Source organism: Phalacrocorax aristotelis, chromosome 9 (assembly GCF_949628215.1).
Source record: "Phalacrocorax aristotelis chromosome 9, bGulAri2.1, whole genome shotgun sequence".
Classification (NCBI taxonomy): Eukaryota; Metazoa; Chordata; class Aves; order Suliformes; family Phalacrocoracidae; genus Phalacrocorax; species Phalacrocorax aristotelis.
Genome location: NC_134284.1, coordinates 35,415,232 through 35,427,373, shown reverse-complemented (window position 1 = coordinate 35,427,373; position 12,142 = coordinate 35,415,232). Strand labels below are relative to the sequence as shown.

Sequence of the window (12,142 nt, the reverse complement as noted above, 5' to 3'; positions counted from 1 at the left end):
TGACGCCTCACGATTTCTATCATTTTATCTCTCTTCCCCACCTGGTCCTTGCCACCATCTCTCGTGCTGGCTGGGCCTCCAGGGCTGGTGTTGGGGTGGCCGTGCTGGGCACTGTTGTCCCCTTGGGGAGATGCTGCTCTGTATCCAGCCCAGGTAATTCCTCCCTCCCACTGGATGCTGTCCCTCCTTCCTTACATCATGGCTCCTCGGTGCCCAGGACTGTCCCTTGCCCACCCAGACCCCCCTGCTGATGGCTGCAGGTGGAGCTGGGAGCCCTGGGAGGACTCTGTGTTGCTGTGGGGCTGGGAGCTGCCCCCTCCCCTCTCCCACTGCCTCAGCTCAGCAGCCACGCTGGGAAAGGGGACTCGACACTGCTCCTTGTGCACATGAAGAAGGGAGACAGGAGTGTGCTGGGAAAGGGAAAGGGTCGGGAAAAGGCTAGGTGGGATGTGGGACTGATGGATTTGGGGTTCATGGCCTGGGTTAGCTCCCCACGTGCCCCGCAGGTGTCACACGGGGTTTGCAATGACCCATCTCCCTCCTGGGGTGTCCCTTGGTTGTGGGGTGGAAAATAAAAGCTCCTGTCCCTGCCGCCCTGTGGGTGCTGCCACCTTGCTGGCTGTCCGCCGTCATGGGGAGCGGGTGCTGCAGTGCCAGGGAAGGGGACACGGCGGCACAAGCTCCCCCCGCCGCTCTGTCATCTCACGGTGCTGCCACGGTGCTGGGTTTCAGCTGGCTTCTGTGCCCACCCCCCTCCCAGGGACCAAGTTCTGTCCGTTCTCTGCTGCTGTCTCCCAATGGGGACAGCGCAGGGATGTGCAGGGCCTTGTGGTGACCCGCACTGGGGGGGGAGGACAGGATGGGAAGCAAAGCCAGGGGCTGTGGCGGCGCAGAGATGCTCTGGGAAGCTCTGCCCTTCTCTCATAAAAGTCCTTTATTAGAACAGCAAACATGACACTTCTCTTCAGTACAGCGGCTGTATGCAGCTATCATCGCGGTACGGGGGGATGACGTCTTACAATCACTGGGAGTCTAATAAGCACCATGAACATCCTAAAGAACCGGGGGTAACGGCTGAGAGAGGAGCCCCGGGTGAGCCGGCCACGGGGGCTCGTCAGGAATTCACCAAAGAGCTGCTCGGCGTTGTCCCGCAACACGGCTCTCCTGCAGCTGAGAGAAACTCCTCGGTGTTAAGTCAACAAGATAGCACCCATCCAATAAATTAGATAAACTTAATACCAGAGCAACAAGGGAACGAATGGGACCGTCCTAGAGAGAGGGCGCACTGGAGGGGAATGCTCTATTTACACTTGCCTTTCTGCTGGACCGGTATCCCCGTAGCTCCCACCCTGACCCCGGATCGAGGAGCTGCAGCTCTCTGGCCAGCCTGGGCACACTGGTGCCTGCCCGGCAGCGACACCGTCACCTCCCCCAGCCCCGCCATCCGTGCTGGGGACACGGCGAGGGACCCAAAAGCGAAGCGTGGGGACATGCGCATGCAGGCACCCTCGGCACGGGAACGGGGGCTGGCACCGGGCATGGCGCCCGCGACCTCCCGCTCCTCTCCTGCCTCTGAATTACCAGAAAGTTGGGGTAGGGAGCGGAGGCTGAGGGGAACTGCTGCCGGCAGCAGGCGCAGGCAGGGCAGCGGGCACGTATTCCTGAGTGCATGGAAGGGCTGCGGCCAGCCCTCCTTCCTCCTCATCCCCATGCCCATCCTCATCCCCACCCTCATCCCCATCCCCAGGCTCCCCATCAGACCCTCACTGCAGAATGAATTCTCCGGTGAACAGAAGGACACTATCAGTTAGTATTTAAGGCTAGGCTTTATACAGCAACTATAAAAAAATAAACGCTAATCTCCAAAGAGCCGGGCGAGGGCTCTGCGGTGTATGGCTGTGGTGTGCGTGCCGGCGCCAGGCTGCGGGGAGCGGGGGGAGAGCGCTGCGTGGGCGCTTGGAGCCAGGCCAAGGGCTTGCCAACACTGGGAGCACCCTGGGACAGGGTGGCCCCCTCCCCACCCCACCACTGCGCCCCACAGAAACACCTCGGGGGGATGAGGGACAGGGCCGGGCGTTTTGGTAAGGACACGGAGACTGACTGGTAATCCAGGACCCACCTCTACACGTGACTGAGGGCACTCTGCAAGAAAGGCCACGGGGGAAAGAAATATCCTGCAAAGTAATGGGGCTGGCGTGGGCGAAAGCTTTCCCATGGCGGGGGTCCCTCCTCGGTCCCTCCAGCCCCACAGGAGGGGGAAAGCGCTCTGCCAAACGAGATGAAACTGCCCCCCACCCCAAACCCCAACTCAAATCAATAAAACCAAACCTAAAAGCGGACACAGAGGAACATCTCAGGCTACCTAGGTACTTCATCAGCCAAAAAGAGCTAAACAGCGAAGCGCACACACACAGGACAGCGCGGGAGGGTGGAGATCAGAGACGGCCAAAAGCCAGGTTCTTCCTTCCCGCTTTGACTCCCTGTCTCTGGCCGGCGGCCGAGCAGGGACCCGGCGGCTCGGCGGCCGGCCTCGTCCCGCAGGAGGGAACGGGCTGGCTCCTCTCACCCCGAGAAGAGGCAGCCGGCTCCGGGAGCATCCTCATGGCATGGCCGAGCGCGAAGCGTAGAATTCGGGGACCGGCAGACCGGTGTGCAGCGTCACCTGCAACGAGACATACAGGGCTCAGCTGCAGCCCTCCATGCCTGGTGGGATGGCCCAGGGCGCAGCAGCTGGCACGTCGAGGCGGGAGGTTGCAGGGAGCCCACCGCTCCTCGGCAGGGACCTGGGGGGTGGGAGAGGCTGTCCCCAGGACCACGGCGGTGGCTCTGTCTCGCTGTTTTATGACTTGCTTGTGCTGCTGGGGCCCCTGCGAAGTGCGACCGCTTGGACCAGCAGTACTAAGCCTCAAATATTCCCAGCCGGCTGTGGATGGTTCCATCAGTTGGCTGCCGGAGAGGTGGGACACGGCAGCAGCTCGGTCTTTCTGCAGATGGGATGGACAAAAGGGTGGGGAGGGGCCTCAAGGACAGCAAAGTCTCTCAGTACAGAAGGAGACCTCTGAGAAGCCCCCAAGCCGAGCACAGAGGGGACGTGGCCGACTGCGGGTGGGAGGAAGGACCTTTGCAGCGGGGAAGCTGAGCGGCAGCAGGGTGCTGGGGCAGGGCCATGCTACAGCGTGGGGGGGATGCTCAAGTGCAATATGGGAGGTGGGCACTCGGCCCAGCATCGTCTGGCGTTGGGGAGCGATGCAGCAGGGACTGCAGGGCAGGGACAAAGGGGAAGTGAGAGGAATACCAGAGACCTCATGGTGGCTAGGAAACCCCTGGTCCATAGGAAGGGATGCGGGCAGGCTCTGCTTATATGGACTGACCAGGCAAGGGGCCAGGTCCTGCAGACACCCACAGATGTGCCGAGGAGCCGCGCATGGGTAATTCAGTTCTCTCCACAAATACTTCAGTTTGGGAGGAAAACACAATTCCTTCTCTTATTGGAACAGCAGCATTTTCCCCTTCAGATACAGGTTTATAGAAAACTTTTGTCTAAAATACAATTATTCTCCTCTTAATTAGGGTAGCTTTTAATTACTCATATACCTTTGAAGAAGGATAATGAATGGCTTGGGTTTATTAGCAGCCTTTTATCAGCATCCCATGGGACTTTTCTGCTGTCAGGGGATTTAAGCTCTGCCTTGCCCAGAGAACCATCAGAAAGCAGAGGGGCTTTAGAAACACGCTTGTCTTTTGGGGCTGTGTAGAATATTGTAGTAGGAATTAAACTCATCACAGGATGTTTTTACCACACCAGATTCACACAGTAACCTCTAAAACCAGCGTGGACAAGATGGGCTTCCTTAATGTTTCCTAATTAAACACTGGCACAGCCCTGGCACATCGCCCATTTGCCAGCCCCTCTCTGGGCAGACTCCCCACCCTGCAAGGCCCTTGGGGGGCCCCAAATTTAGAGAGGCCACTTGGTGCCTCTGCCCTTTCCCAGAGGCGATACCTTTGACATCCACTGCAGAAGACCATGCCAAAATGCTCGACACCCCGCGGTCACCCATTCCATGCATGTGTCCTAGGATGTGCCTAGGCACTTGTGCAGAGCTGGAGGTGCAAGTGGTGCTAGAGCGGTTGTGCCAAAGCCAGGTTCGGTGAACACGGGGGACTTGTTGGGGGACAGGGTAGCAGGGATGAGATCAGTGAGAAGAAAAATGAAAGATGAAAATACCGGATAGGCCCAGGGAGGCACTGCTTGGTGATGTTCAGGAGAGCTGAGAGCTTGGGAGAGAGGGAGAGAAGAGGGGTTTGAAAGTCCCCAGAGGAAAATAGGTTTTAAAAGGTGCTTTTCTCCCTGGTAGTGCTCCTATCTGGGTCCTGGGAGAGCTGTACAAGCTGGTGAGGCTCTTGTGGGGTAGTATCAAACCCCATCAGCCAGGGAGGGCCGGAGAACCCTGGTGCTTCATCAGCCCTGACAGAGAAACCCGGAGCCGGGAGTGGGGACAACAGCTGTGGCTGCAGGAAGGCCTGTCCTGATTTCAGAGACTCACAGGTGGTTTAGGGTGTAAGTTTAGCTCTTTCCAAGCTGCCCCTGTTGCACAACAGCCCTCCCTGCTCCACAGAGTCCCCATGCTGCTGAGCATCAACACACACTGCAGTGACAGCAGCATTACAGGGAGTCTGCCAGCAACTCCGCCACAGGCTATGCCATGGTGCTCCGGAGAGCACGGTCAAAGCACGTACCTGCACGTTCCTGTTGAGGCTGACTGCGGGGAAGAAGAGGCCCTCCAGGTTTTCGAAGGCGACAGGCCCTTGCTGGTCCTCATTGATGGAGAATGTCAAGGTCCTCCTGGTCAAATCCAGCAGCACTCCCACTGTGGCACCTTTCGTTATCCCACCCTCGGTTCTGCGGGGGCGAGAAAAGCAGAGCATCTCTGTAGCTTAACGTCCCTTGCGCTCCCGGATCAGGGTTCAGGCCACGGACCTCGACAGCTGACGATGGCCGTGACCTGCACCTCAGCCATGCTCGCAAGAGTCTGGGCACCTCCTCAAGCCTCCCGCAGAGGTGCTGTCTGCTTGCCATCATGCCACAGCAACACAACCATGGGGGAAAGCAAGCAGACCTGGGGAGCAAAGCTGCAGGGCCCACTTCGAAACCTGCTGACCCACCACAGGACGGCCCTTGAAGCTGCAGGAAGGTGACACCAGGCTCTCTCCGAGCTACCGCAAGCTTCAAAGCCCCCAGCCCCGCTGTCCCACGGGGAAAGCGAGCAATAGCTGTGGCACGGGGATAAAGGCAAACACTATTTTCTTGTTGCACGAGTTGCAAGGCTTTGGGTGTTAATGGGAAGGGAGTGCTACATGGGAGCTGTGCCGTGCATGCTCGGGGGAAGACCCAGCACAAAGAGTTGCAGTAGGCAGGGAAGGAATAGTGGAGCAAGGCAGAAACAGGGAGGCAGGGACTGTCCTTCATTTGGGGTAAGGGCACATCCTCTAATAGAGGCAATTAGGAGCAATGTCACCCTTCCGTGGGCACTTGTAGGTGCAATTGGAAAAGCCACGGGCTCTTACTTGGGCTGAGATTTGGGCTGTGGTCTCTGGGAGGAAGACCCTGTTCCAGACCACGTACCTGTTGGTGTGCGAATTGTTGTGCATGAACCAGCTCCGGTTATTGTCCACGTACATGGCCCAAGCCTTGTCGTCCTTGCCCAGCATGGCATCCTTCAGGACATCAATGCGTGCCACACCAAAGGCAGGGTCAGGGTGGTTATCGTAACGATCGATTGACAGCTCCCAGTAATGGAGCCCTTTGGAAAAGCCCGTTTTCCCCAGCACAACCCTGTCATCATAGCTGTTGCAGGTGACAGTCAGGTTGTCATTAGAAAAGATGATGTCAGCATGGGCAGAGGCAGGATCGAAAGAAAACCAAGCAACTGGAACACACAAACAACATCAGGTTAGTCTGGCGGGAGCACGGCCGTCAGTGACCGAGCACGTGGAGCGGACACCACACAGCGCATGCGGCATGCAGGGCCGACACGTAGCGCGGAGGCACGGCGGGGGCTCGCGCTGCTGCCCGCCGACGCGGCAGCGAGAAGCGGGCAGGGAGCTGCACAGCGGAGGGGGCTGCTGGCTCACGGGGGGCGCCTTCCGTCATGGAGGGATGCTTTGAGCTTGTGCAGCTCCAGCCTGCCAGCGTGGCTGAGGTTTTACGGCCGGGAATCAGACCATTTTTGCTCTTGCTGCTCCCCGGTGCCTGTCTGTCTCCATCCCCTCCCATTGTCTGTCTGTCCCAGCTTGTGAGCCCGCAGGATCCTCACCATCTCCTAAAATTTGCCCCTAGCAGAAGGAAACGTGTGATCCTGGCCAGGTCTCCAGGCTCTAGCTAACATAACTTCCTCTTACGACTAAGGGTTACTCATGCAAGCAACAGTTTGCAGGGTCAGGCCCAGCGTGGGAAGGGGACTGAGGACGAGCAGATAAACTCTGTGTGTGTATTTGAGGGCTGGCAGTCCTGGGAACCAAAAGCACATACAAAGATCTACATCGACAGAGATGCTACGTCACACTGAGAAACCTCCCTGCAGAGCCACCAGCCACACGTAAGACAAGAGCTAGCTCATGGGAAGGCTGGAAAATGCCCCAAAACCTCCACAACTCGGTACGGCTGCTGGTTTAAATGCACGGGACTCGGATACTGCAAATCTGACAGACACAGTGTCACGTCCTCGACAAGACAGAGGCACGGTCACAAGCCACCAGCCCGGTTCCCCAGGTGGTTTTCTCCAGCGGTCACTGAAACGTGAACTGACACATCCACAAAACACTCTCACGCCTGCAGGAGTAAATACGGCTTAAAAATACAACACTCTGGTGAGATTTATTCATTGATTTATTGGATCCTTTCACAAGACAGCTCACATGCACGCGGGTGCCCCGGTTTCACAACTTGACGGAGGTGATTCCGTACCTGCCACCATTTTTTTAATGTCAACTGTGGTCATTCCCAAGGAAAGGCATGCAGGAGAGAAAACAGCACGTAAAGTTGGGTAAAGAAAGGAAGGAGAAACAAATTTCTGCTTGCCTGCTTCTCCAGCGAGCGCACGGACCTTTCAGCATTTTGCGTGAAGGTGGGGAGAGACGGAGCGGGGACGGGCTGGGGCTGCCAGCGGGTACAGGCTGCCCGGCACGGTGGGCGAGCTGCCCGAGGAGGGAATCCCGCTGGGCTGGGCCCGGGGATCCTTCTCCCAGGGGAACAAACGGGCCGGCTGCTGAGCGCCGCTGCCCCGGAGGCAGGCAGTGTGCATGGGACAGGCAGCCAGCTACGACAACACTCGCTCCAATTAGCTGCAGAGGGGCTAATCACCTCCTCGGCATTTGGCCCACGCTCAAGGGCCCTGAATGAACAGGAATGTGTGTTGCTTTGAGCAGAAGGGTCGGTTCTTAATTAGGGGGCTGCTTCCAGAGCGCTGACTTCAGGCTTCTCTTTAAAACCATGTGGGAGAAAACTTAAAATGCCTTTACATTGTACAGCAATGACTATTCCTCCTCTGGATTTGCCTACTGCCGTGACACCCGAGAGCGCCCTGCAAGCAGGGTGTGCACAAGACAAGGGTGTGCTCCCTCGACGCAGAAAAGTTAAAGATTTAAAGAAAAAAAAAAAAAAGAAAAAAGGATGAGCAACATGGAGTAGGTGCCAGTTAGTTGTAATAAATATACTTGCCTAACTGAGAGTAAGGCGTTCCTTGTGTCTCAAAATTGCATCCTATAAAGAGATACTACATTTCACACATCACAGCTAAGAAACAACAACCACCTGAAAAACACTCATGAGCATTTAACCTTTAACTAAGCATCCAGCCAGCCACGGGAGGCCTGATTCATTAAAAGCCAGAGAGCACAGAGAGGGGTCACAAATATGACCCGTGGGTTTGAGTGTGAACTGTTGGCCGTATTGGTGAGTCTCACCTCTGGGACTTGTGGAGTATCTGCTCTTCCATGGCCAGATCCCATCACAGCCTTCAAGAGCATCAAGTCTGATCGCTACCTGCTCGGGATGCCAAATCATTGGACTTTTCTCCAGAAAAGGGGCAGGAAATTTTAGCCTTGCCAGAATGTCTTGGCTGCTTGGTAAGGATTCTCTAGATTGACTCTCAGTTGAATCACTTAAACCCAAACCACTCCTTGGAGGACAGGTACTGATGAAAGCAGAGCAGCCACTGGCGTGTCCAGCGAATAGTGACCACTGAGCTCTCCCGGGCTGCCTGCCCTGCTGTCCGTGCGGTCTGGGCAGGAGTAGAGCAGGAGAGGGGGTCTCTGGGGGCAGATACCTGGCCTCAGAGCCCCGCCAGCACCCAGAGGGCACCAGGCTGCACCTTTGACTGCAGCTGCGTGGGCAGGGTGTGCTGGGGTGCCTTTCACCCTCCTGCGACTGGGCTGTGCCTGACTGGCCGCAAACACCTTCTGGGAGCTGGGCTGCAGCTGGGGACTGATCCAGGGGCTTGTCCTGATCCAGGAGATTGTCCTCACCAGGTGGAGAGGGCAACACAGAGCCTCACGTTGGCACTGCATGGGAGGGCATTTGTGATGGGTGCTGGATTTTAAGGAAAACCCTGTATTGCTCTGTGACTGGTTTCTACCTCTCCTTGGGCAAGGAAGCAGGCTCTTCACCCTGCTGACGTGCGTTTTGGTGGGACAGCACCTGGCTGTAGTTGTGCTCCATGGCGAGTGCCAAGCAGCACCTCCTGAGGCTGTTTTAATGAATCGCGCCCCTTGCCCCAATTCAAAGAGTGGTTTTCAAGGTCTCTGCGCATCGCTGTGATACAAGTTCACCTGAGCGCGAAACAGCACGGACACACGGGCACATTCGGACCCCGTTTCGCCCTGCCCCACCACCCCAGACCGTGGCTGCAGGGGTCCGTACTGCACACACAAGTATTGCTCGTGGCCATCGCAGTGGATCTCGGTACACTGGACACAAAGTAAGAAACGTCCATAACAAAACAGAGTTCAAGCCATTAGTGCACAGCGGTACAATGAGAAATAAAACACAAAAAGCACAAAGAAAAGAAAGTTGCAGGGCCCCTGGTTATTCTGGCAAGGGTCATGCTGCAGCATTCCTCATTCCGGGTGATGGGATGGAAATCAAACAATCGGGGGCCCCCATTCTTCCTGGGCTTACACCAGAGAACGCCATGAATTACTCCACTGGAGCCCATGGAATGGTGTAAATCCAGAGCAGAGGAAGAATCAGGGCCCAGGATCTTTAGCAACGGAAGATGTGCAAAGACTGGTTAGAAAACAGCTCTGAGAGATGCACGGTGCCTGTGGCTCCTTCGCTGGCTCCCGATACCATCACTCGTTCTGCCTGAACTGCCCACGAGGACCGGGTGCAAGGAGGGAAGCAAAGTGCTTGTGGGTGCAGCCAGACGAGCAAGGTATCACGGGAGTGGTTTCCTCTGCTCTGCAGAAAACAAGACTTTGATACGATCATGTCTGGTTTTGCAAAAGCTGAGCCTAGTGCTCAAAGCTGAGCAAATGATCCACGTCTTAAGGGTCTTAAGAAGCCAGACTGCAAGGGGTCTGTAAGCTGGCCTTAGCTAGACCTTGCTTGCATCCAGGCTTGCTTCTTTCTTAAGAGAGGTCTAGATTTAATTGAGCAAACTAATTTCACAGAACAAATCTCACAGCAGAGGCTGGGTTTTCTGGTTGTGTAGGGAAAGCAAACCATTGAGATGTGCCCACAGGTTTCTCCCAGGGAAGGTTTGTCCTTCTGACTGCCCCTAGACACAAGATCAACACAAACTAGAGATGAGGGATCTGCTCTGCCGGCTGGCTGTGCAAAATGGTTCAGCCATGCCGGCCCTGCCAAGAACAGCACCCATGTAAGGAGTTACTGTGCTGCTCCATCACCCCACGCCTGAAACTGCCCATGCTGGTACCGTACAGATGAACACACCACGAGAACTACGCCACTGAAAGTCCCTCTGCGGCAGGAGCAGGCCACTGACAAACAGAAGGAGTTTCCCCTGCCATCCGCATGTCATGGGAAAAACAAACACAACGGAACAAAACAAACAAATAATTTGGAGATGCCCAGAAGCACAGACCAAGAGGAAATGCCAGAGGCACTCAGCTCACCGGCTGAATTCAGGGACTGTAAGGAAGAATGCAAGCTCAGCTGGTGGGCCGAAGATCTTAGCTCAAAGTAGGATCTCCCCGGAAAGCTGGGTTGTAGATTAAGGGTGGAGGAGAAAGGACTCATTCTACGAAGCTGCGATCTTTCCAAAGGCACTGGAAAAGGGAGGGTCTGTTCTTCTGACTGCGTGTCTAAACGTAAGATCAATGCAAACTAGAGATCAGAAATCGGGTCTGCCGGACCGTGTCACTCCATCGCCCGAGACCAGACCTCGGACCAGAGCACAGACGCTTCGGCACGCACGGACCCTGCTTTGCTGCAGCGAGCGTGCGTACGGTGCATGGAGCAGAAATGTCTGGTGCTGTGCAACCCAGCGAGACCCTTCAGGAAAGCCTTGTCTCTGACAGTATCGGCAATAAAGATATTTTCATCTTCCAAAACGTTCCCATGTCACCATGACAAATTCAATACGCTTTTCTTTAAAGTGAGTCCTGCACCTCTTCACAGTAACGCACCTAAAAAAATTCACAAGTTACCATGCACCCTTCCCATTGTTCTTCGATACATCTTATACCTTTTTGCGCACAATAATAACTGGCATAAAAGCTAGTCGGTTGCTAACGCTGAAAGGCATTTTTCAGGGCTGTACTAAGCTATATAACCCTAAGTACCACCAAGCACCCACCTTACTCAAAGGTTGTTCGGGATGTTGTGTTCTTGGTATCCCTTTGTACCTGTCAAAACACATCTGAGCCTTACAGTAAGAATTTAACTCATGTGATTCACAGCAAAATGTCAGAGTAGAGGGAACCTTTCGGGTCATCAGCTTCCATTTCCCACTACCATAAGTGGTCATCTCCTGCAACTTCTTCCCTAGCCTTGTCAAGGGATATGTTAACATGAAAATGTAGGATCCACCATCCTCCACACATTCAAATCAGATAAACTCCTGGACACTGTATCCCCAGCTTTCCTGTCTTAGCTGTAAATACGGATGGAGCTGGAAATCATGTTAAAACAGATAAATGGAAGCGTTTCTTTGCACAGTGGATTGTGACTTCTGCAACTTGCTGCTGCGCGAGGCTGTGGAAGCAAAGAGTGTCAGTGGGTTCAGACACGGGTTAAATAAATTATTGCACAACAGGTCATTAAATGGAGCTCAAGGTTAGGGAGGGACGTGCCCTCTAACATCTACCAAGAGCAAGAGGAACCACTACCAAGAGCAGCCAGTTCATTGCTCTCCCTAACTCGTATCTTATGTCCCTATAGCTCCTTGCAGCGTATCTCCCCTTGTGTTGTTCACCCTTTCCCAAAAGCTGCCGGTCAAAAAGCCCTGGTTGCTGCTGAGGGTCACTCCACGGTTGGTAAGGAACTTAAAAGTCAGGCCCCAGATGAGGAACTGGGCTTGAAAGAAGAGGAAAGCTTCTGGTGCTTGACTAGGCTGGGGAAGTGCTCTCTTGGGTGGTGCCCAAGCCCCTTTGCCACATCCCCAGCTCGGGAGGGTGGCAGAGGCAGCTGGGAGCGGCTGCTCGTGATGTTGGCAGAGTTGGCCTAGTTTGGGAACCCAGGAGAGGGGACAGCAGGGCAGAGTGTGACAAGCCAGGTGTTCCTCCCTGATCCTCTGCTCCTAGGCTTGTGTCTCACCAAAGATGCAAGAAGCCAAAACCAGGCTTGCCATGCCTAAAGCTGGAGACTCAAAGCAGCCGAGAGATGGCAGAGCGGAGACACGCACTGGCTCTGCATGCACAGCTGCAGGCAGCACAGGTGGCACATGCCAGGAGAGCATGGCTGAAGGTACGAAGCAGCCCAGTGGAAGGGCCAAGGTGTGGGTAGTCAAGCAGACCTGGGGATGGGTGAGAATGAAGCAGCAGGTTTTGGCAGGAGGGAGGTCGAACCTCTGCACCAGCCAGGAGTGCAGGTCTGGCCCTGGGGAGCAGGCAGGGATGCTCAGCACTGCTGAGCTCCTCTTCTCCATCTCCACCTGGGGCGAATTGGTCCTTCATTCCA

At 55.4% G+C, this 12,142-nt stretch overlaps 1 protein-coding gene across 8 annotated transcripts in view; it reads right to left on the bottom strand.

The window, feature by feature from the left end:
* Window positions 1-924: 924 nt before the first annotated feature.
* The window catches only part of TRIM9 (tripartite motif containing 9), a 70,737-nt gene continuing 59,519 nt past the window's right edge, over window positions 925-12,142 (bottom strand). For 2 of the 8 annotated variants that reach the window (XM_075104360.1, XM_075104362.1), the window contains exons 8-13: window positions 10,138-10,326; window positions 7,721-7,762; window positions 6,968-6,991; window positions 5,627-5,930; window positions 4,741-4,903; window positions 925-2,662 (exon numbers count right to left, since the gene is read on the bottom strand). In XM_075104360.1, coding sequence (XP_074960461.1) covers window positions 2,600-2,662; window positions 4,741-4,903; window positions 5,627-5,930; window positions 6,968-6,991; window positions 7,721-7,762; window positions 10,138-10,326 — 785 coding nt within the window. In that variant the 3' untranslated portion in view covers window positions 925-2,599. The other 6 variants (XM_075104355.1, XM_075104356.1, XR_012662402.1 and 3 more) reach the window with 5 other exon arrangements.